The 26,132-nt window shown below is 37.6% G+C and overlaps 1 protein-coding gene across 1 annotated transcript; it reads left to right on the forward strand.

Moving 5' to 3' along the window:
- Positions 1 to 1,643: 1,643 nt before the first annotated feature.
- Positions 1,644 to 3,925, forward strand: LOC141601619 (uncharacterized). The gene is made up of 6 exons (XM_074421913.1): positions 1,644 to 1,968; positions 2,116 to 2,393; positions 2,487 to 2,820; positions 2,991 to 3,436; positions 3,678 to 3,785; positions 3,845 to 3,925. The coding sequence occupies exons 1-6, from the start codon at positions 1,644 to 1,646 to the stop codon at positions 3,923 to 3,925; spliced, it is 1,572 nt and encodes a 523-aa protein (XP_074278014.1).
- The last annotated feature ends 22,207 nt before the right edge of the window (positions 3,926 to 26,132 follow it).

Here is a 26,132-nt window from a genome sequence, read left to right on the forward strand (position 1 = left end):
AAACACCAAAAAATGTTGATTTAGTTCTTAATCCATCGAATAAGGGGAAATCACCGCAGAGACATATTCGGTTTTCGTCCCAGGAGTTTGAATCAGACTTAGAATCCATATTGGAGGGTGGGGAACAAATCGATCACCCGGAATTGGAGATACCAGAAACACCTAAATTACCAATGGTTAAGATAACGAAAGATGACGTCGCATGTGAGATTCAGTTCTGGTCGTCTTCAGTTTTTTGTTATGTCTTAGGGGCTAACCCTCCGAGTAGTGTACTCACTAGGTTTGTCAAACGGGTATGGCAAGCTCAGGGGCTTGATAAAATCTCCTTCATGTCGAATGAGATTTTTTTAGTCAGATTCAAAACTAAGGAACAACAACATGCCGTATTAACCACGGGACACTTATTGTTTGATAATAAGCCAGTTATTGTGAATGAATGGAAACCTAAAACAGTTTTGGTTAAGCATGATGTTAAGAGAGTTCCGATATGGATGATATTGTTTAGTTTGGATATCAAATATTGGGGATTGGAATGCTTGAAGAAGTTGAGTGGGGTGGTGCGTACATACATTAAGTGTGATGAGGCCACATCTCACATGAATTTCTTAGGGTTTGCAAGGATTCTGATTGAGGTGGATGTATATCAGCATTTCCCTAATGAGATATCTTTCCTAGATGAGAATGGCTTAACCCAAACCTTACGGGCGGTATATGATTGGCTGCCTCTGTCATGTACTGTCTGCAAGGGGATGGGACACACTGCTACAACATGTAGGAGAGGGGACCCAAAAAATGTTGTGAAAAGAGTATGGAAGCCAAAAGTGATAATGGCCCAACCCAAAGTGCCAACACAGAAAACTGTGCAACAAGTGCCAAGAGTCCCTGTTCAGCGACCCAAACCTGTAAGGGCAGTGGCTCAAACTCCTGCTATTACTGTGGAAATGGTGAGTCCTAGGGTTGCCTCTAAATCTGTGGTGGAGAGCTCATTGCCCAGAAGATTCATATCAAGGATAATGAGGTCTGATTCTGGTGAAAATAGAACTTTCACTTCTAGGGGGGCTGTCTTTTATGGAAACTCTGTCAAACTCTATCCAGAAAACAAGGAGGGAGTTTCTAGTGAATAGAATTGTTGAGAGAGGATAATCTAACAAGACCAATTTAGAAAATGGCTAGCTGTGGAGCATGGAGAATTAGGGGCCTGAATAATCCTACAAAACAGAAGGAAAAAAAAGGAGTTTTTTAATCCATAATAAAGTGAGGTTATTTGGTTTAGTAGAAACTAAAAAAAGAAGTCAGAACTGGAATAAAGTTAGGAATATGATTTGTGAGAATTGGTCTATTTGTACTAATTTCAGTCTCCATAAAGGGGGCAGGATTTGGGTGATGTGGGATCCAATGGCCGTTGAGGTTGATATATATGATATAACTAGTCAAAGCATTCATACTAGAGTTTTTGATAAGGCAAGGCTGAAGAAATTCTGGTATACTGTGGTCTATGGTATGAATAACAATACAGAAAGGGAGCAGTTATGGAATAACATTAGACATTATCATAGAGGAATCAGTGACCCTTAGATAATCTGTGGTGATTTTAATGCTATTATGAGTAGAAAATGAAAGAATAAGAGGGGCAGAGGTAACAAATGTTGAAGGTCCTCCCTTTGATGCAGTTTGTGCAGGACTGTAATATGGCTGACCTAAAGGATAAGGGTGCCTATTATACATGGAATAACAAACATGATGTAGGCTCCAAGGTTTATAGTAGAATTGGTAGAGTACTATGCAATGATGAATGGATGGATTGCTTCCCTGGTAGCTATGTTCATTTTATGCCTGAAGTGATGTTTGATCACTACCCCTGCCTTATTAGGTTTAAGGAGGAGATACAAAGGAGGGGGAAAACCTTCAAGTATTTAAATATGTGGTCTTTTTCATCTGAATTTGAAGACGTTGTTAGGAAGGGGTGGAGTAAGGTGATCCATGGCAGTCCTATGTTTATAATGATTAAGAAATTGAAAGAGTTGAAAGGGGATTTTAAGAAATTAAACAGGGAATAATTTGGAGATATTGAGAATTTGACTTATGTTACTGAGTTATCTCTGGTTCATTTTCAAGAGATTCTTGTTCATGATCCTCTAAATGAGAAAGTGTGTACAGCTGAGAAAGCCTATACAGAGGAGTTAGGGGTACTGTTAAAGGCCAGAGAGCTCTTCCTAAGGCAGAAGGCAAAACGTGATTGGCTTCATCATGGGGATGACAATACAAAGTATTTACATGCTAGCATTAAGAATAGAAGAGCCAGAAATAGGGTCTGTGATAAATTATGTTCTACACCTGAAGAGAATAAATCAGCCTTTGAGGAGTATTATAAGTCACTGTTGGGTACTTCACAGGTAGTTTCTAGAGTCAACATGGGAGTGGTGAGGGCTGGTAAGTGCTTAACATAGAGGAATTGCTCTCTGCTCACTGCTCCTGTATCTGATAAGGAAGTGAGGATAGCAATGTTTGATATATCTGGAAACAAGGCTCCTGGACCTGATGGGTACAATAGCCAGTTCTTTAAAGATGCCTGGGAGGTAGTTGGGCCTGAAGTGGGTGAAGCAGTTAGGAGTGTGTTTGAGTCAGGAGCATTATTAAAACAATGCAACAATACTATCATTACTCTGGTGCCTAAGGTGGATATGCCTGAAAGTGTTCTTCAGTTCAGGTTTATTGCCTATTGTAACACCATATACAAATGTCTTTCCAAAGAGTTATGTAACAGATTAAGCCAGGTACTGCCTGATATTGTTAGCCCTTCCCAAAGTGCCTTTATTAAAGGTAGAGACATTGTGGGCAATATTCTAATAAGTCAGGATTTAATCAAGTTGTATCAGAGGACGACTTGTTCACCTAGGGTGCTGATGAAATTAGATTTACATAAGGCCTATGACTCGGTGGAGTGGTCTTTTGTGAATGATATGCTGACTGCTATTGGGTTTCCTGTTCAGATAGTGAAGATCCTGATGCAATGTGTTTCTACACCATCTTATTCTATATCTTTGAATGGGGAGGTGTTTGGTTTCTTCAAGGGCAAGAGAGGACTAAGGCAGGGGACCCTTTATCCCCTCTAGTTTTTACTATCAGCCTGGATTACCTAAGCAGGATCTTGGAGGTCATACAACAACATCAACATTTCAGATATCACCCACTTTGCCAGAGGATCAAGCTCTCTCATTTGTGTTTTCCAGATGATTTAATCATGTTCTGCAAGGGGGATAAAAGTTCCATAAAGCTGTTACTTAATTCCTTTGATTACTTTTCCAAAGCATCTGGTTTGGTAATGAATAGAGAAAAATCCAACATTTACTTCAATGGAACAGATGAGCAACTGATAAAAGAGGTGGAAATTGCAACTGGAATGAAAAGGGGTAAGGTGCCATTTAAGTACTTAAGGGTAAATGTGTCACCAAAGAGACTAGCTGTGACGGAGTGTAGTTGTTTGGTGGAGAGAATAGTTGATAGAATAAAAAAGGTTGGGGGCTCAAAAGTTATCTTATGCAGGAAGACTTGTCCTCATCAAATCTGTTCTGAGCTCACTGCATAGTTATTAGGCTAGGATTTTCATTTTGCCAAAGACCATTATTGCTAGAATTGAAGCATGTTGCAGATCCTTTCTATGTCATGACAATGAACAGCGAGAAAACCCTCCTCTTGTGTCCTGGGACTCTATTTTTCAGCCTAGGAGACAAGGTGGTCTAGGCATTAAGAGATATCATGAATGGAATGTAGCTGCTATTGGGAAAGTATGCATGGTAGGTAGCAGTTAAGGTAGATCATTTGTGGGTGGGTTGGGTGCATGCAGTATACATTAAGAATGGATCATGGAAAGATTATAAACCTGCTACTTCTACCAGCAGGGCTTGGAGGAAAATTTGCCAGGTGAATAATACTTTAAAGCAGTTCCTGTTTGACAGTACTTGGAGCCTGACTAACACTCCTTACTCAGTTAGATTGGGTTACAATTGTATAATGCCAATTGTTGAACAAGTGAAGTGGTATCCATGGTTTAACAATAGGCTGACTGTACCAAAGCATGCCTTTTGTTGCTGGTTGACTGCACAGGAAAGGCTTTTAACTCAAGATAGACTGATGAGAATGCATATTATCAATTAGAATAGTTGTTTTTTGTGTGCAGAAAAGGAGGAGACTCATGGGCTGTAACACCCCCTCATACCAAGGTACCTTACCAGGACTACCTAAGCATGAAAGGCTGTTACCATCTCGGTTGCCCGAGGTTAGTATAGATCAAAAGCGTCCGTCCCAAACACATTTATTAGAAGTGCTGTAAAGTATTAATGTTTACAACAATCCAAACCCAAACCAAAACCAATACAAAGAATACAATGAGGACAATTACAAAATCATAGCTAGGACTCGTGGATCGTGATACTACAACTGGTGATGACGACTTCCCATGACCGCCCAAGCTCATCAAATGCAATACTGTCAAGTCCGCTCACCATCCCCGAATGGATCACCGCAGGTTTTACAAAACAACAACAACGGGGTCGATACCACTCAATCAATATAAGACAAAGAACAATAACACCAAACCGATCATCGATCTCACTCGAAGAATCGACTACACACCGAAGTGTGTAGCCCTGCCAGATTACCCATCGCAACAGGTAATCCTCGCCGCCATGGGTGACCGCAGCCCATCCCCACCTAGTCCAAATTTCATCAACGACGCGACTAACAATCCCCGTCCCTTAATGTGCACATCCCCTCCCGTGGCGGGTTCCACGGAGGGCGAACTAGGGTGTGAAGCCACTCCCGCAAGTGACTCCACCACAATCACAAAAACCACAAAGATCACAAATGCCTCAACACCACAACCGTCACCACACAATCACATCACCACCGTCACCACAACACCCATAATCCGATGATCGTGAGATAACAACAAATACAACATAACTACAGTCTTAAATCAATTAACGAATCGAGTAGGAAACCCTACCTTTTCGCAATCCTCTTACGCTGCAATCAATCATACAATAAGCATAACAATTACCACATCGTCACCTACAACAATGATAATCAACAATCACATAACGCACACACTATATGCAAAACCCCATTTCCCCCAAATTCATAATCAAAGACAAACCCTAGGACAATCATCAACAAGCATGGGGAATAAAGACTTACCGACGAAAGGATGAATGATTGAATGCGGTTGCTAAGATTGTCCATACATACACAGAGGAGAGATTGGGAATGATTAGAGCGTCGTAGGTTTTGATTAGGTTTACAAACCGTGTTTTAGAAACTGATTTCTCAAATTTTATAATCTCTAAAAACACTCCCATCAACCGCTGAATTAATACTCGTCGGACGGATACTCGGTCGAGTATGATGTATACTCGCCGAGTATCCTCTACTCGGTCGAGTATTCATCATACTCGGCCGAGTATTCCTCGGCAGAAGCCAAACAGAACATACACTTAGCACTACTCGGCCGAGTAGGCTCTACTCGGCGAGTACTTAGCTTAATAAAGTCCGTAGTGTTACAATCTTCCCCCTTAAAAAGAACTTCGTCCCCGAAGTTCCAACCCAACCTATAAAACATGGACACCTAACACTAAGTCTACCAACAACACTTACTTCCACAACATGACTCACGGTATCATCCCAACTACAGCATAGCCTCTCGACACTAACTCCATAATATTATCGAATAACCACAATATAACGTTGCCAACCTTGTCTCACTTCCATAACACTCGAGCACTCAATCCACAAAAGAAGATCAATCATCAAAACGGAGTGTTACATTCTACCATCCTTAAAGCGAACTTCGTCCTCGAAGTTTACTCAAATACATAAACATCATCTTCCAACTGTCAAAACTATCGGACTCATAATCATTATCATACAACTGTCAACACTGTTGAATATTCTCTCATTGCTAAACATCGAACTACTACAAGCACGGTCATGAACACTGTTGAAATATTCTCTCATTGCTAAACATCGAACTACTACAAGCACGGTCATGACCTTTAATCAAATCAATTAAAACAAATATCCGTCCTCTATGCTACACCAACACTCTACTTCCAATAATATTACGACATGCACAATCCTCAAACGCTATTTGCCGCATCCTACTCCTCTTAAGACACATGTTACGTCCTCGTAACTCATTAGTACTAAATCCTCAGCTATACCTCTCATTATCTTCATTGCCACCACATGTGAAAGATACACGTGTATAATCTAAACACTTACTATTCCTATATCCAAGGCTCTCTTACTTAAACAGTTATCATACCTCAACTCATTTTGCACTCCATTTAACCAATACCACACAATCCTGATCAAAACAAACACTCTAACTTTTCCACATTACCGCAACACGACATACCTCTCTATATAAACTATATAAAACTCTTATCGCCAAAAGCATAACTCACGATCCACACTTTTTACGTACACTCACACGAGATCCTCATGTTCTTTCCTTCATTACCGCAAAACTCATACATAACTTAACATGACACTAATTCCCCAACACTCTACACTCACTATCTCAACCCAGGATTATGAACCACCTGCATCTTTCAGGTCATTACCACACATGTTTTACGAATCACTAACCATTACCATTTCTACCAAAGCCTCATCTAGAACAAGATCAAAATTATCAGAACAACCTATCACAAATGTGTCTCATCAATGATTATCGCTATACCATGACAACAACGAAAACATATACAACTCTCTTTCATATCATCCTCTACCCTCATTCCCAAACCGAAACTGGTAAGAAACATCAACAAACAACACAACAGTCTACATGTCTAACCGAAACTCACCGTAAAACAACAAAGAACAAAATAACGATCGTGCATAATCGGTCTGTACTTTCGAAACTCAATCGTAACCACCCCGTATACTCCACCACAACCGGTGACGGCATCGCAACTTCGCCACCAACAACACGCATCACAGCGCGAAAATGCCCGCATCACAATACGAAGTACCGTGCCCGGATCACCACCCGAGGCACAACAACCACATCGATAAACATCACGCCCACATATAATTCCCACAAACACCGACTCAAGATAACTCTCCTGGACAAGAAAACTTACTCAAAACCGCTTTACTCGATCATAACACAACATTTTATACGGAATAAACATACAAGAATCTCATGCACATCATTCTTACCATTTCACGTAATAAACATGTATCATCAATACACATACAATTTTAACTATCCATGTCAGATCAATCAAATTATTACCTTTTGAACCTTATTCCATTATATTGTCGTACCCAACATATATCACAAACATTCATATAACAACTTTATGACTATCACACCATACCGCTTCTCGTGAGGTTCGAACCTCACACAAACATTTATACACATCATAGACCCATAATCACATCCAACCAATCAATCCCGATCACGTAAGTTACCACTTGACAATGAATACCTCTCATCCGGATTTAACCCAGGTGCCTTTCATAACATATCCTCTCATACCCACAATTATCACTCCTCCGAAAATTGTAGCCATAACATCGCACCCAACTTCGAGCGAATACCTCACATATCTACATCTTATACTCCCTCACAACCAAACATATTAATTACCCCCACAAAATCAACCTCATTAAAACAACTAACTTCCCTAAAGTAACATCATCCTCAACCACTAGTGACAATACGATGGCACCAACATCCTTCATGTGATCACTCTCTTACTAACACTTCGTAATATCACAATCCGTTTTCTCTCTTTGGTTATCATCCCAAATAAAGAACATCCAATCCATCAACAAGATTTACCTCAATATTCTTCCCAATACTATGCTTAATTGTCATATTACCCGATTCCCCACCAAGATTTCATATCGTGCAAATTCTCTACCCAACTTTTACTTTACTTAGTTCCTCGAAACTCCTGACTAATCATGTTGTTCTGAAACTCCTATATAACCATTAACTCAAATCCTCATGCTAGTATCATACATCTCGACGATTATTTCTTACTTTATATCACATAACTTCGGTGAACATTTTCTTAGTTTTACTCCCCTCATTCTTTTCTTTTTACACTCGACAAAAGCAATTAACCACTCAACTCCTTATTACTTCTTACCTAACTCTTAAGTAATTTGTTTATTTCTCCCATAGCTCCACAACTCTAATTCCATTAATTCATATCAATATCTTATCATTCTTCTTATCATTTATCCTCTCTCATCTTGCTTCTCACTCACCCTTGTCACATCAAGTCTACACACTAATGGTTACTCTTCCATTAGTCGTATCTCCCTTTCGTATCTCTAGGAAACCAAAAATTTATGTCATACCGTTAATTTTCCATAGAATTACACACTAGGCTCACCCCTTAATATTCCAACTTCCCAAACTTAGCCACTATCTACAAATTCACATCGCGACATCACTTCCTTTAAGTTCACTATATACCTCTCTTTCCTATCTTCTTACAACAACCTTCCATTACATATATCCTTAAGCAACTCTATCCTAGCTGTCTTCCTCCCTAAATCCTTACACATCCAAATATGCCACTATTCTTGTCCCATATCTCAATCTTTCATTCTCATGCTTCTTTACACTTACATCACCCTTGTCCATATACACTTACTTTTATACTACTCAACACACCGACTATATCACTCATCATATCTCACAAAACATGCTCTTTGCCTCAATTAGCTCACATTCTTTTTTTTTTTTTTTTTTTTTTTTTCCACTATCTCTCACATGTCTTCCTTATCCAACACATGTCCCTCATAAGCCGGCATTCCCCCTATCATAGTATTTGGTAACTTACGTATCAAGACCGTCTCACATATAAGAGAATGCGTTAAAACTCAAAACATACATGTGTATATACCCTATGACTCAAACAATGTAAAAACATAGCCACCGGCTCAAAATAAAAGTAAGAACATAGCCACCGACTCAAAGTGGCCGCCCAATGAGGTACTCGGTCGAGTACATAACATACCAGGTCGAGTATAAGGTACTCGGTCGAGTAACTATATTACTCGGTCGAGTTTCGACTCCAAAGCAAACTCAATTGTCGCAGAAGGATTACTCGGTCGAGTATTGGGAATACTCGGCCGAGTGGACCTTACTCGGTCGAGTATGAGACTACTCGGCCGAGTTCAGGACTCCAGACGCTAAACAGTATTATCACAGAGAGATTACTCGGCCGAATATGGAACACTCGGTCGAGTACAAAAGACACTCGGCCGAGTAGGGACTACTCGGTCGAGTATCGGCGCAGATTCTCAAGACCGTCCAGTTTTCGTAAAACAGTCATATCTCACTCGTTACTTGGTCATTTTGGGCGTGTGACCTATCGTTAGAATCGTAAGAGGACAAGCTATCACCTCAACTTGGAATTACAGCAATATCATTTCTAGAACTCGACTTATGACAGTTTTAAGACAACCCTTCCAAAATCGGTTTGTATACAAATCAAAATTTCTTAACAAAACAACTTAAACATGCATAAAGCAAACAATAACAACTCAATACTTCTAAAAACCAGTACATAGGTGAACTTTCATCATACTCACATTAGAATTAAACACGACATTCACATATGTAGACGTATGACCTTAACCACATGCTACGACCAACAACCAAACATTAACATCATCATGATTATGTAGACACATCCTACCTCACATTACATATACTCCAATTTCACATTTCGTTAGCACAATTACACAAAATTTTCCATCTATATATGACACTTCACACCCCATTTCAAAAGCCTAGCAAGAACCACATAACATGCTTCGATTCACACACACAACTACGCAATTCCTTTATCATATACCACCATGGTCAAATCCTTTCATTTCATCCAACAACTACACAAGGCTCAAGTTACAAGTATTACACACACATGACTCAAACATACAAAATTTCACCCCATGTGACCGGCTTGAGATCGTAAGGGCCTTAATGCGACTTCGGACGTCTCCCAAGTCTTTGCGGTAGCTCCAAACAACTCTCCCCGGGTTCATTTTATTTAGACTCCCTAAGTTCATTGGGTTCATTTGTTTTAGGTGCCGGAATCGTCGGCTCTGATACCACTTTGTAACACCCCCTCATACCAAGGTACCTTACCAGGACTACCTAAGCATGAAAGGTCATTACCATCTCGGTTGCCCGAGGTTAGTATAGATCAAAAGCGTCCGTCCCAAACACATTTATTAGAAGTGTTGTAAAGTATTAATGTTTACAACAATCCAAACCCAAACCAAAACCAATACAAAGAATACAACCGAGGACAATTACAAAATCATAGCTAGGACTCGTGATTGTGATACTACAACTGGTGATGACGACTTCCCATGACCGCCCAAGCTCATCAAATGCAATACTGTCAAGTCCGCTCACCATCCCCGAATGGATCACCGCAGTTTTACAAAACAACAACAACGGGGTCGCACCCACTCAATCAATATAAGACAAAAAACAATAACACCAAATGATCATCGATCTCACTCGATGTAACCGACTACACACCGAAGTGTGTAGCCCCGCGCATTACCCATCGCAACAAGTAATCCTCGCCGCCAGTGGGTGACCGCAGCCCATCCCCACCTAGTCCAACTCATCAACGAGCGACTAACAATCCCTGTCCCTTAATGTGCACATCCCCTCCCGTGGCGGGTTCCACGGAGGGCGAACTAGGGTGTGAAGCCACTCCCGCAAGTGACTCCACCACAATCACAAAAACCACAAAGATCACAAAATGTCTCAACACCACAACCGTCACCACACAATCACATCACCACCGTCACCACAACACCCATAATCCGATGATCAGCAGATAACAACAAATACAACATAACTACAGTCTTAAATCAATTAACAAAGAATCGAGTAGGGAAACCCTACCTTTTCGCAATCCTCTTACGCTGCAATCAATCATACAATAAGCATAACAATTACCACATCGTCACCTACAACAATGATAATCAACAATCACATAACGCACACACTATATGCAAAACCCCATTTCCCCCAAATTCATAATCAAAGACAAACCCTAGGACAATCATCAACAAGCATGGGGAATAAAGACTTACCGACGAAAGGATGAATGATTGAATGCGGTTGCTAAGATTGTCCATACATACACAGAGGAGAGATTGGGAATGATTAGAGCGTCGTAGGTTTTGATTAGGTTTACAAACCGTGTTTTAGAAACTGATTTCTCAAATTTTATAATCTCTAAAAACACTCCCATCAACCGCTGAATTAATACTCGTCAGACCGGATACTCGGTCGAGTATGATGTATACTCGGCCGAGTATCCTCTACTCGGTCGAGTATTCATCATACTCGGCCGAGTATTCCTCGGCAGAAGCCAAACAGAACATACACTTAGCACTACTCGGCCGAGTAGGCTCTACTCGGTCGAGTACTTAGCTTAATAAAGTCTGTAGTGTTACATGGGCATCTATTTTTTGGGCGTGAGTATAGTAGCAGGTGCTTGAAGTTGGTGTCTCAGTGGTGTCAAGTACAGTTACCAGAACAGGATTGCATTAACTGGTGGCTGAATTGGAGACAACGGTCTGCTAGTAAGAAACAGATTGTGGCAGCAATACTAGCAGGTCTGATTTATACGCTATGGCAGACTAGAAACGAATGCAGGGTTGATAGCCTGATACGGAGGCCTGATCTGTTGGTGGAGCGACTTAAAAGTGAAATTAGAATGAAAATGGGACAATATTCCTTGAAATGTAAGAATCTAGGAGTCCTTAATTGTTTTGATAGTCTTATAAAGGTCTAAAGGTTGATTAGATTATGCCTTGAATAGTATGTAATGGGACATTTGTTCTTATTAATGAGAAGCTTACACCCCCCTCCCAACCAAAAAAAAAAAAAAACGAAATTAGGTGGGACATTAATACGACTTTTAAGCAGTTTGCTTTTTGTTGGAAGGACGTCAACACAGGCTTTCCAAAGGAAAAATTTTAACTTTGGAGGAATATTCAATTTCCAAATCCAGTGAAATTCACATTTTTCAAGACTTTGATCGAACAAACCTTGCGTTAACCATGTTGCTGTTTTGGTAGAGAAATTTCCAACCATGAACAACCCCAAAAGGAGGGTATCCAGAATATCATTATATGGCAGTGGAATGTTAGTAATCTGATTAACAATGTCGTTATTCACAAAATTACCCTTTTGGAATCACTCATCCATGCTCTTTATTTTTCCCAAAAGTGCACTTGCTGCTCACGCTTGTGACACTTCTGTCTAAATTACACGGAAATAACAAATACTCAGTACCTCTACATAACACGGTTCCGTACAAGTTTATTGTAAATAAGTTTTTTTTTCCTTTTTTTTTGGTAAAAAGAGAGCAACAAGGATGATTTAATCTGAAGGGACTTGAACCCATAACTATTTAAGTATCATCTCTCACGACTTTGCTAACAAAGATGGTTGATATATGTTTATAACAAGTTTTCTAGGAACTAGCTTTATCACTACTATGATTATACTTGCATTAGTGTTATATAATCTGTTTTTAAAACCGTCTTCCACAATACTTATTGATGATATACACAAATCAAACTCAAATGATTGGGCCCGCTTCCAAGTGTAACGATTACACTCATGATAAAGCGCATAAAGCATAACTATATAAGGTGTATACCTAGCAAACAAGTCAACCGGATCGAGTCGGGTCAATTCCGGGTTTGCTGGTTTTGGGTCGGGTCAATTCCGGGTTTGCTGATGTCGGGTTATTTCGGTTTCAGGTCATTTTCGGGTCAACTACTATCAAGTTATTCATAGAGAATTCTGTTTCCAAAAAATAAACATTTGGGTTAGATCATAGTGGGTCGGCTCATTTGGGTTTCATGTCAAACTCGGGTCTTGAGTTCGGGTATCAGGTCGAGTCAATTTTACCAGATCTAATAAGGCGTAACGTCGCTAAGACATGGATAAGCTCGTCGACAATGTCGGCCGAGCAGCTGCCAGGCCTAGTGTATGGCAACTCGCCAGAGCCCACACCCGGAGACTCCTCCTTTTCCAGGTCATAAGTATAGACGAGGCAACGTGGAACCGCCACATGGACCACCTCGGCCCATATACTAGTGCCATATAAATAGAAGACACTATTTACCAAGTAAGGCATGTAACCTTTATCTCTCTAAGAACTTTCTCTCACTAAATAGTCGACTCAAGATATATCCTCACGAGTAATCTTGTCGGGCCCTAGTGAGTATAAAAGACTGACTTAGGCATCGACGAGGCTTTTCTCAAAACCGTCCAAGGCTAGGTTTGTTCCCTATTTCAGGTGCAGGACAAGAGGAAGAGAACCAATATAAGGACATCACATCCAAGGACATATTGGCGGATCATGCTTAACAATTCAAATTATTCTTTATTTTTGAGTGTAATAGCATCTGAGCTTTAGGTGTAATTATACTCGAAACACTTATTGTTGTTAAATATAACGGTATTTGAGTAGGGATGAGTATGATACTCTGTAGTTTATTTAGTGGATGTGATTAAATCTGGTAAATGGGTTATTTATTAAGATATGTGTTCACTACGCCAAATAAGACCTTCAATAACGGTAAGATAATGCAATTATCGTTTTTAAATAGAAACACGGGACCGTTATTACAACGGCGGTTGTTAAATATATACCACGGTTGTACAATTAACACGCGACCGTTATAACATCAATAACGGATCTATAATATCGTTATCACAACTCAAGAACCGTTATAAAATCTTTTAAGAAACCGTTATTAAATCTTAATAACGGTTTCAAATCCGTTGTCGTAGTTTACTATTGACAACGTTTTATCGTTCCAAAACCGTCGTTATATATTATATATGATAACGGTTCATTTCAATATCTTATTTAATTGAATGTCAAAATTTAACAATGGCTTTATTGCATGCAAAACCGTTGTTATATTTATCTGTTGATAACGGTATTTTTATTGATGAAACTTTGACAATGGTTCTGCTTAAATAAACTGTTGTAAAAGTTTTGAACTCGACAACGGTTATCGTTCGTTATCTTATATTTTTGGCGGTTTGAATGGGAAGGAAGATATGTCAACGGTTATTTATCTAAATAAAACCGTTGTCAAATAATTTTTTGCAACGGGTTGTTTTTAACCGTTATCGTTTTTAATTATTTTTTTTAAAAAAATTATTTTAACTTGTTCTAGCAGCTGCTGAAATGCTATTTTTTCAGCAGCGTTTGTAGCAGCTGCTGAAATGCTATTTTTTCAGCTGCTGCTAAAAAATAGCATTCCAGCAGCTTTGCACTGCAAAAATTCAATCCTGCATCAAAATATTATACCCCATGATCAATTAAACTCAGTTTAAAAACAGTACAAACAGGATGATCAAAAGCCAAAACACATCATCCTCAAAAAAACAAAAGAAGTCAATACACAGTGGCTCTATATACACACACACACGTACATAAAGCATGAGCAAACTATTGAGACTCCGCTAATAAAACAACATAACTGGCCCACATATTTTTCAACTGGGTGATGTCCTCTGCGAATATTCTGGGACGTTGTTGAGTATTAGTGGAAACTACAATTCAAAATATACATAATCAAAATAGATATAATAGATGGAAGTATACAGAATTGAACTCAATTTACGTCTGAAATAGTTTTTAAATCACACTAACTCGTATCGGAATGGTAGAATAATTTCCGTTGATAACCTCCCACATGGACTGACAAACGTAAAAGGCACATTGTTTGTCGTCTGGTGCTTTAGGAGACTATTATATAAATCACACACAAATCAACTGAATTAGATAATAAACCTCTCGCATAAACATAAATTAAATGATACGAGTAATTATTAAGAATACACTTACTAATGGCGTGATAAAATTGGGAGCAGCGTTGCTTTTATATTTCCCAAGTGGACATAATCTTCTTTTTGCTTCAAAAACACTAATTCATAAATACACACACATGCCATTATTATTTGCATATATATATATATATATATATATATAATATATATATATATGGCTCAAGTCATACAATAACAAATGACATTATTAAAGGTTATAAACTTACTCAGTTATCATACAATAACAACTGACATTACTAATTCATAAGTACACCGTTTTTGTTTCCACTTGGATTACCTGTAGCACCCAATGCTTCCTATTCAATTTGGGACATTGAACTGTTAGTTCATTTACACGCATGTAAGCATGTTAATAATAAATTTATAGAACCGTGATTCATGACAATAATCACGTACTATACATACATATTCTCATTGTAGAGAGCAAGCCATAGTTTTTTGGTCGACATCAACCGACAAGCGATACTATTGATTTGTTCTTCGTATGAATTCTGTGCACAGAGAATGCCTTAGGACTCAAGAATCTGTAGGCGTGAATTGGGAGCTTCCACTCAGCGATCTGATTATTCAGGTACCTATTACGCCACATGGAACGAAGAATGTTATTGTAATTGATAATTTAAACAAACATCATTATTCGTAAATGGAAATGACTAAATAGTTTTATTAATAAAACTTACTTTATCCAAATCAAAATGTGAACAACATCTAAATTATCAAGGTCGACAAATTCCATCAGTTGCTTTGGGTCCAGTACGGCTATATCAGCTGCGCCCATAATTTCCTCTTCAATGTTAATCATGACTACATCCCCTCTAGGTGACTTCTTTACAGCCAGGTTTTGCAAAGCCTTCAGCGAAGTAGTTTACATTTTTTTTCTTATATTCACACGATTCATAATAAGAATCATAAGCAGGCTTGACTGCGACAACTTTCGTAGCTGGCTTATATTGTATGTCTTGTGGTTTTGTTTTTGGGGAAGACGTAGTCCTTTCGGTGACTTTGTCCGTTGACGTAGTAGTAATTGCTTTAGCTGCCGCCATGGCTTTGCTTAAATTCTGCAAATGTAAAGATTAAAGTACTTACGGTATGTTAATATTCGTACCTTAATATATTTAAAGAACAAGTAATAATTAACGTCTGCGTATGGGTACCTCGGGGATGACAACATTGATGAGGTTGTTAGGCCATTGCACATAAGAACTTAGGGCTTCTTTCAAATAAGTGACCTCCTCATTAGGAAATGGTACTTTTACTTCCCCATACTCGTCTTTATATAATTGGGACACTTCCACTTTCATGTAATTGTCACGAAGGGGTATACCATGAACCTTAACTTGTTGAAGCCAGTCGTAAGCAAACACATATCCCCTGGCAACAACAACTTTCTATTTCCCCTGTAAATAGAACAGACGAAAAGCCACCTTGCAATCCCCCTTCACGACAGTTTTAATCAATTAGTACACATACATTCACTATGTTTAATAAATTTCATAAGTAAAAAACGTGTACTAAGATGAATAATTATAAACTAGCAGCTATTACCTTTTTCGGTGTTGAGAAGAACGTCTGATCATCAACTAACTCAATCTCATCCTGTGTCACGGCCTTCCTGGCTTCCTCTTCCTCTTCAATGGCTTGATATCGATCCTTGGCTCCCACCTCAGTCTCCTTTGCCATTTCCTTCTCCCTTGCCATGTCCTCCTCGACTTTCTTCTGTACATTAACACTTGTCCATATAACACGTACTGATTTTCTAAATCATATAACACATTGTATATAAGAGATAAATATTATTACCACTTTTTCCTCCTCCTCCTCCTCCTCCTCCTCCTCCTCCTCCTCCTCCTCCTCCTCCTCCTCCTCCTCCTCCTCCTCCTCCTCCTTCTTCTCCTCCTAGTCCTCCTCCTCCTCCTCTGCTTCCTTTATGACTTCTTGAACCATTTCCAACTCTTCTTCTGATGAGTTTTCCCCAGTTTCCAACATTCTCAGCATCAACCTAGCTATTTTCTGTAGCTGTGTAGTAGAAATTAATGTCAGCATATATAGTTATAAATTACGTTGGTTCAAATACAGTATTTATACGATTACCTTCTTTGAATCATCACCACGCATCCTCCTTCGAGTAGTTTTCCCAAAATACTTAGTGATACCAACATGTGTTGATACCCCTCTCACACGACCTGGATGCTCTGCTTTGCCGATTGCCCTAGCAAGAATGTCATCACGTCCTTGAGACTTCCATTTTCCTTCCTCTACCTCCTTCTCACAGATCCTCTATATACACAAAAAACCATTAAGCAACTAAATTTTATTTAAACTCACAATTATATAACTCCGACCACCAGTTTGCCGTAGGAGTGACATATTAAGTCAAACTTACAATTTTCTCTTTGATGTCCTTATCATATTCAGTTTCCGTCTTTTCTTTCTTAGGAGTGTGACCTTCCACCCAAGCGTCGTGACGACTGAATTTTCCAAGCTTTGCCTATAATTCATTCATCACATTGATATCCTCTCAAAATATGTATGATTACTATGAACATATATAACATCCGACTAAAACACCTAATAGTCTAATACTATAAGAATTATGTACTTAAAAGTTTCGTCTTAATTAATCTATAACCACCTCAGGAGCTGTAAAAGACGGTATTTTTCTTTGAAATGTTCGCCTTGTTCCTCTCACTCATAGCCTTCATCAAATAAATTGTATGAAGAAACGTAAGCATGACCAAACACTAAACTAAGTATACTTCTTTACTTATTATTATTAATTTACCTTAAACTTGTCAGACTGCCTATACGCGATATAGCTATCCCAATAGTCTTGACTGACATACGGATACTTCTTTGTTGGTGGTTTCTTGTTCATCTCCCCGGTTTCCTTGTTGAACAAGTGGTTCTCAGCAATCTTTAAATTCAAAGAACTGAGGGCTTCCCCTGTCTTTTTTTTAAGGTACTTATCATACTTTTCGGGGACAACGTAAGTTAACTGCATATATATGATGAGCATAGTTGGTACAAGTGTTTCGGCTAATACTCATATCAAGTAGTAACTTATTTTCAGCTAAAGCATTTATTATTGTATATACATACCTTTATTTTGTTTATTAGCATGGTGTTCCGTATTTTACTCAGTTCACTGATACGCGGCGTACCGAGAGGCACATACTGTCTTACACAACAACCAATCCAACTCGCAAAATACGCGGCATTCTCACCATATGGCAGCCCCGTATCTTTATCCCATTGTAAAGGAGTATGTATCTTTGAATTTATTGCTTCTAGGGAAACCCTGTGGTGCATTCGACCCGCAGTGTGTGTTGCAAATTATTCTCATCACCTGAGTCGTCGCCTGACACATTTCCATCGTTTCTTTTCTACTTTTCGACCATATATAAAGCTGAAATTAATAGAAAAATAATAACAATGCATACTTATAATAACAAACAAATCTCTAGAGATGAGGGTTTATTACTTCTTTAAAGAGGAGAATCCGGATTGATCTCTAAGGATACTATACCCTCTAATTAAACTCATTTAATTATAGATCTAAATAACTCTTTTAATTAGATGATGATCTTATGCATGCATAACAATATATAAATAGATAAGTAAAGAAAATGTTCCTTACAATATTCAAAACGGTTTTAAGGGCACAAGTAAGAACACCTTTCTTACTTGTTCTTGAGCTCAAAATAAATGGATGATCCTCCTTGTCTCAATAGTGTGAGAACCTCCTCTTGATTGCACCAAGACAACCCCTTTAAAACTACTAAATAATTAAGTTGATAAGTTTAGTAGCTAACCTTAAAATATGATCTAATATTGTTTTGTATTACTACTTCTAGTAATTTATATATTAGATTTTAGAACAATTATTTTTCTAAAACTTATTTTAGAGAGATAGGAAGAAAGTAAGAAGTATGGAAAATGTAAGAATGAATCATGAAAATAAGAACAATTCTTATTGTGTAAGGAGGGGAGAAAACCGGTGGCTCCTTAGAGGGGAGAGGAGAGCCAATGCATGCTCATACCTTTTTAGAATTGTTCTTATCTAAATAAGCTAGGGTGTAGATTAGGTTAAAATGTTTAATCATTATGTTTTCCACTAAATAAAACAATTCAACCAAATCACCCATTTCCTCTCATAAAACCGGTTGCCCCATGTAATATGGAGTCCATTTTATTTTTGTCAATTTGTCAATTTGTCATATAATGTGTGACATGTGACATGTAACATGTTATTAATAATATTAATGCATATTTAACAATTAAATATCATTACATATATTAATTTAATTATATACAATAATTGACTAGTAATTCACAATTACAAGTAAATAAAATGGTTCATGTTAATATAATCTACAACACATTGTAATTATAATTAACCGTTCATTCTTAATTTAATTGTTTCATAAAACAAAGTTTTAATAATATAACATCTTAATTACTAAACCGAATCTCATTTAATCGAATTACAATAAGAATCATATTCTTACTCACATTCATAAATTGTTCCATTTTAAGGAATTAATTAATCTGTATCAATATACAATTAATTAATTTAATCTATAAAGGGCATTAAAGTGTAACCTTAAGGGATCAACTGATCACCACCGTATAAACGACAGTAATGTCAAACTCTAGTAAGCCAATCATTACCGATCAATGTTGACCAGTTGACTTATAAAATGAATCATCTCTTTACGTATTCTTATTATGAGTTTCAATACTGTGATCGCACTATTGTTGAGGACACATACTCCAACAATATCCCACCTGTCCGAGACAAGTGTGCGTCACCAATTCTCTTGTCCTATTACTATCTCCCACTCAATGCAAGGTGTCTTGCAGGTCGTTGTTGCAAGTGATCATATCAAGAGTGGTTTTCTCGATCTGGAGAGTATTTGTCTGACCGGAACTATCTACCAAAGATACCTTCCGAGCGTGGCCACGCATTTTCAGTTCACTTGATAGGCTATAGCACACCTATGCAAAAATAATATTTATACCCTAGACAACAAATGAATGTAGTACTTAGGGGTCGAACCCAAAGGAGACGGGAGTTATTAATTAATTGTTATGGATTGAATTTTACCTTGGTAGATTAACGTTTGCTTTAGTTGATTGGTTTGATGTAAAGTAAGAACAACAATAAAAAGAAGATATCTAGGGAGGTCGGGTCACACATGCTAATTATATAAATGCTCATGTCAAGTTAGGAAGTTAATTTCACGATAAATGTTTAGGCTTAGAGACACCCACCTTACGATATTAGTGTCAACCATAGACCGGGTCCTAGAGAAACTCTCGTCCATGACTAGGTAGTCCTACTACACATGTTTAGTCGAATTCAATTCCGTGTCTCTCGACTTTTAGAACGAATGAACAAACTTAATCGATGAATAAGGCCTTTAAACATAGATTAAACATTAAGGTGCAAACATGTGATAGAAACAATTATACAATATTAACTTATCCTTATTTTGACATTAACATATTACTTAATCATGCAAGGCTTCCTTTATTCCCTAGACAAAGGTAAATTATTCTAACATTGTGAAAATATAAACTAAACTAATGCTAAATAAAATGATAAATAACATAATTAAAATAAAGATACAATTACCTTGAATGGAAATATAAGAACAATTCCAAATGGAAATAACTTGGAATAAATCTTGAAATTGATAATAGAAATGTTGTAACAAACTAATACAAGCTAAACTAAACTAAACTAAACTACTAATATTTAGAGAGAATTTTGGAATAAAAATATATGTGAATAGTGTGTAGTGTTGAAATCTACACCCTTTATATAGGAAAAAAAGGGTGAACTTTGTAGAGCAAATACAAGGGGTCAACCCCAAATATTCTCTCTTAATTACTTGAGTAATTTCCTAGAGAATCCCATGTTGGCCATCAACACCTTCTTAATTGCACAATTAGCATCCAAAGAGCATCTTAAGATGAGCATCCAAGGCATTCTCCCATCTTCTTCTACTTGGGCTTTAACACTTGATTTTATACTTGGGCTCATTTCTTGACATGTGTTGTGCATTTCTCAAATTAATCCATCACATTTGCTCATGCAAGTCCATGCACTTCCAACACTTAGTCCAATCTTGCTCTCATACTTAGCCTTGCTTCTAGTGTTGGCACATTTTATAGTACTTTAGATCATTTAGCTCATTTTCCTACAAAACACACTTGAACACACAATTGCACTAGAAACACAATATTAGCTTAAAAACACTTTGATAAGTGCTAAATGATATGTAAAAATCAAACTAATATAAGGGGTTAAAATGTATAAAATATGCACTTATCAAACTCCCCCAAGCTAAGTCCTTGCTTGTCCTCAAGCAAGATTATCCCGACATTGCAAATCCCAAGTAGCTAACAAGCAATTGATTCAAATCCCGAAACAACATGGGCATAAGGATAAGCAAAATCATGGATGGGATTTACATGGCGGCGTAGCATGGATGACTTCAAGTAAACTTTTCGGCTCTTGCATGATCTTTTGACTTTCGGATTCTCACGATCCGCTCATAACTCAATTTTGTGTAAAGGACATTTTTGTAAATAATCACTCAAGCTATCCTCGACTCGTGAGAATGTTCCCGCAATCTAATATGGTAAACAATCAAATCATAAGTCAAAACAATCAAATGCAAGCAAATAATGAAGCCAAAGGGTTAGAAGAAGGCTTTATTGTGATATGGGATATAAGGGGGACAAATGATTATGGATATGTGGAGCTAATGTTAAGCTAGCAACAAAACCATGTGAAAATGCTCATTCCAGCCCAAAATAGCCCAATTAGAAGACAAATGGCTTCTTACATTACAAACCTTCAGAATTTCTCCAAAATATATAATTAACCATATGAGAAATCTTATCTTCTTCTTCTTCTTCTTCTTCTACCACTTATTATTAACATCAACTTCATCATACAAATCTTTTTTTTCTTTTTTTTTTCTCTTTTTTTTTTTCTCATCCCCTTTTTTTCATTTTTTCTTTCCTTTTCTTTTTCTTCAACTCTAATTCTTTTTTCATAGCACATCCGGAAAACAATGACATCCGGCAAACAAATTCACAATGACATAAATTTTAAAGAACATCCCAATTTTGAGCATCCCATCACCAAAAGACATAGCTACTAGCTTTAACAAGGGTAAACTATTTTTAATGTAGCTAGGGAATAAGAACATGTGAAGGGGGCTAGAAAATGGGCAAATTTATCAATGTGAATTTGACTTCAAAAATGCATAGCAAAATGAAAGTAATGCTTAAAAGAGATGAAAAGAAGACCATACTTGTGCGTTTTGATGTAACACACACCATAAGGAGACCTACCACTCACTTAAGTGAAACCAAATAAAGATGAAATGGCCTTTAAGGAGGTTCTACCTTACCAATTTTGTAGCTTGCCAAAAGTCAAGATCAAGCCTACTTGGTTTAATTTCCATCTTCCACCTACTATGTCAAGACATCCCCATGCATGCTATATCCCGTCAAAAGTAGCGAATCAAGAGCTATCAAGCCAAAAATGGGACAAATAAGAGGGCATAAGTAGGACAAGCAAAGAACTAGAAGCAAAAATTCACACAAATTTTTCAAAAATTCTCACTAAGTCTATACTAACTAAATGCAAACTAACTAATATGCGAATGCAATCTCCCCCCAAGCTAAACATAACATTGTCCTCAATGTGCCAACAATTAAATTACCCAACTAAACCATAAAAATGGCGCAAAGCACATAAACAAGAAGGACAGGAGGTCATATTTAATGGGTTGCGAGAAATAAACTAAAGTGCAAAACAAAGAAAACTTACTAGACTAACGAGTCTCCCCCAAGCTAGCATAAACATTGGGGGATTCCTCCATTTAGCATCTCATCAAAAAAATGGGTCAAAATTCCGGTGGGTACTTTGTCCTTGATGCTAATAGAGGTTTTCGGAGGTGATTTGATTGAGAAATGAAGAAAAATAGAGAGAAGGAGTACCGTCCTTTGCTTTTGAGGCATATGGAAAAGATTAGCATATCCCGTCTTTTATTAAAACGCGTAATAAGGAAGAAAGTCACGACCCCGATCGGGGTTGACCGTTGACTTTTTTTTAAAAATTTTTTTTTTTTAAATTTTTTTTTTTTTTTGAAAAAACGGAAATGTTACGACCCCGAACGGGGTTACAACATGGGGTAGTATGCTATCCTTCAAAACGCCTCTTCTCCTCTTCTCCTCTTCAAACACCTACAAGTCACAACTCAAAATAGCTAATTAGTCTAAAATTTATTCCTAATTCTAATAAAACATGAAATTGCGTAAAAATTGAAATAAAACAGAAACAAACTATTTATTTTCTAATGAATCCTCCATCATCCTCTAAAAAGCACGTCAATGCCCTTAGAAGTCTATCATATATCTGCGCATGAGCAACATGAAAACAGATGTACGCAATTGATAAGATTAAAACATGAAAGAGCAAGAGTAAAAATTTATAAATCTTATCGATGGGCGCAAGAGAGACTCCAAATATTACCACCGTATCACTCCACTCGTCAGCAAGAGATGGAGCATCATGCTTAAGACCATAAAATAAATCATTAGAGCACAAATTATAATCATATATGGTCTCAAATGGGTGGCATAAAGAATAAAAGAGGAGAGGGTCATCAAAAATAGGGGGTTCATCCCACTTAATTTCCATATCAAAATTGTTTATCCCTCTATCTTTCTCGAATAGATCAACAACATCCTCTACAAATGGATTGTCAAGGGGGGCAGAAGACTCGGGAAAAACCTCATTAGAATCACAAGGAATCTCGACAAATTCATTTGTAGAAGGTGACTTATCTACTATGAGGTTAATGTCATCAACATGAGTCTCTATATTTTCTATTTGAATGACACTATGGGGGATTTTAAAAGATAAAATCGGACCATCATCATCATCCAATAAATCAAAATCATTAGATAGAAAAGACTCACATTGGGGAGGTGAAAAAGCAAAATGAGAGAAGATAGGCTCACGTCGTCTCGGTTTCTCTTGAGAATTTTTTCCCAAACGAGCCTGTAAAACTTTGAGCTCCTCTTCGATGCACCAATAATGGAATTGGCGTGCTAATTCCTGACATTCGGAAGCCATGAAATTTAAGAAATTCCAAAGTTCCGGCCCAATCATATTGTAGAGATTCCCATTACTCAATTTTAGAGCCAATCCACGGGTCTCGGAATCCATGCCGCCAAGCACGAAATGACCCAAGTAATCCCCATCAAGGACATGTCCAAAGGACATGAGACTATCGCAAAAATGGCAGAATCGGGCAAGATAGTCATGAAAAGGCTCATCTTGGAGTTGTGGGACGAATTCGTAATTCATTATGAATGGTCAATAGCTTTATCACCTACAAAAATAGGCACTAAAACTACAAAGAAAACCGTGAGAAGATCCCAAGGAACAAGTGTTCCTCGAGACAAAATAAAATAAGATAAAATTTAACAACTAATAGCAAACAAAACCGTCTCCCCGGCAACGGCGCCAAAATTTGATAGGCTATCGCACACCTATGCAAAAATAATATTTATACCCTAGACAACAAATGAATGTAGTACTTAGGGGTCGAACCCAAAGGAGACAGGAGTTATTAATTAATTGTTATGGATTGAATTTTACCTTGGTAGATTAACGTTTGCTTTAGTTGATTGGTTTGATGTAAAGTAAGAACAACAATAAAAAGAAGATGTCTAGGGAAGTCGGGTCACACATGCTAATTATATAAATGCTCATGTCAAGTTAGGAAGTTGATTTCACGATAAATGTTTAGGCTTAGAGACACCCACCTTACGATATTAGTGTCAACCATAGACCGGGTCCTAGAGAAACTCTCGTCCATGACTAGGTCATCCTACTACACATGTTTAGTCTAATTCAATTCCGTGTCTCTCGACTTTTAGAACGAATGAACAAACTTAATCGATGAATAAGGCCTTTAAACATAGATTAAACATTAAGGTGCAAACATGTGATAGAAACAATTATACAATATTAACTTATCCTTATTTTGACATTAACATATTACTTAATCATGCAAGGCTTCCTTTATTCCCTAGACAAAGGTAAATTATTCTAACATTGTGAAAATATAAACTAAACTAATGCTAAATGAAATGATAAATAACATAATTAAAATAAAGATACAATTACCTTGAATGGAAATATAAGAACAATTCCAAATGGAAATAACTTGGAATAAATCTTGAAATTGATAATAGAAATGTTTTTTCTTTTTTTGTTGTAGAAATCAGCTTCTCATTAGAAAAAGAGAATTTCATACAAAGTAGAACCACTAGGAGAGCAAAGTGACCATTCTAACTAATCATATGCTCTAGTACCTCCTCTAATACACTACTATTAATATTAGCATACAATCGAATAGAAACATAATATTTAATTTGATAGACAACTTGCTCAATTGTGCGAGAAACCCCTCTGAAGATTCGCCAGTTCCTTTCTTGCCATAGAAAGTAAACCGTGGCAGCCAGACTACACCGAGCTCTTTTTTTTTCCTCCAACCCTTACCACGGTATCTGGACAGTTTAAGTAGCTCCTGATGCAAACATAAAGGTCTCCTTGATGCGTGTCTTTTATATGATGTTTTACATCCCATTTTACACGCATTTCAGAGCTCATTCTTGTAGTTTATGCTACATTTCTCCCTATTTCCGTCTACTTCCGTATTTTGTACTTTATTGCAGAAATGTGAAGAATTCAACGGGAAATCAAGCCAAATCCGCCCCCGAGTAATCTGCATTGCAAATGACGTAAAGGAACTGCTTAAGGAACGAGCTTGGTGCGCAATCCAAGGCCCAAAAGACAAGTCCACGAGTTTTAAGAAGTCAAGTAGCAGCTCATCCGGTCGATCGACCATCACCCTCAGTCGATCGACTAATGCTCGGGTTCCAGAAGCCACTGTTTGCTGAGGAGCAGTCGATCGACCAGATTTCTATTCCAGACGTGAATTGAAAGACCGTGAATCTTGAAGCCCGTGAAGTTTAGGTTTAGGAAATAAGATGTTGCGTTGATTGGTATATAACGTAACATAAAACCATCAGTTTAGATATCAAGTTTTTATCCAAGTTTTTATCACAATACAGTACTTTTAGTTCTAGTTTA

The sequence above is a fragment of the Silene latifolia genome, chromosome 9, assembly GCF_048544455.1.
Source record: "Silene latifolia isolate original U9 population chromosome 9, ASM4854445v1, whole genome shotgun sequence".
NCBI classification, from domain to species: domain Eukaryota; kingdom Viridiplantae; phylum Streptophyta; class Magnoliopsida; order Caryophyllales; family Caryophyllaceae; genus Silene; species Silene latifolia.

What these genes read in the sequence shown, in the direction of transcription:
- LOC141601619 (XM_074421913.1), top strand. Translation starts at nt 1,644, where the DNA reads ATGTTGAAGGTCCTCCCTTTGATGCAGTTTGTGCAGGACTGTAATATG. An exon ending in CGTTGTTAGGAAGGGGTGGA is followed by an intron (nt 1,969 to 2,115) that starts GTAAGGTGATCC and finishes TTCATTTTCAAG; the next exon opens with AGATTCTTGTTCATGATCCT. An exon ending in TGCCATTTAAGTACTTAAGG is followed by an intron (nt 3,437 to 3,677) that starts GTAAATGTGTCA and finishes GACAATGAACAG; the next exon opens with CGAGAAAACCCTCCTCTTGT.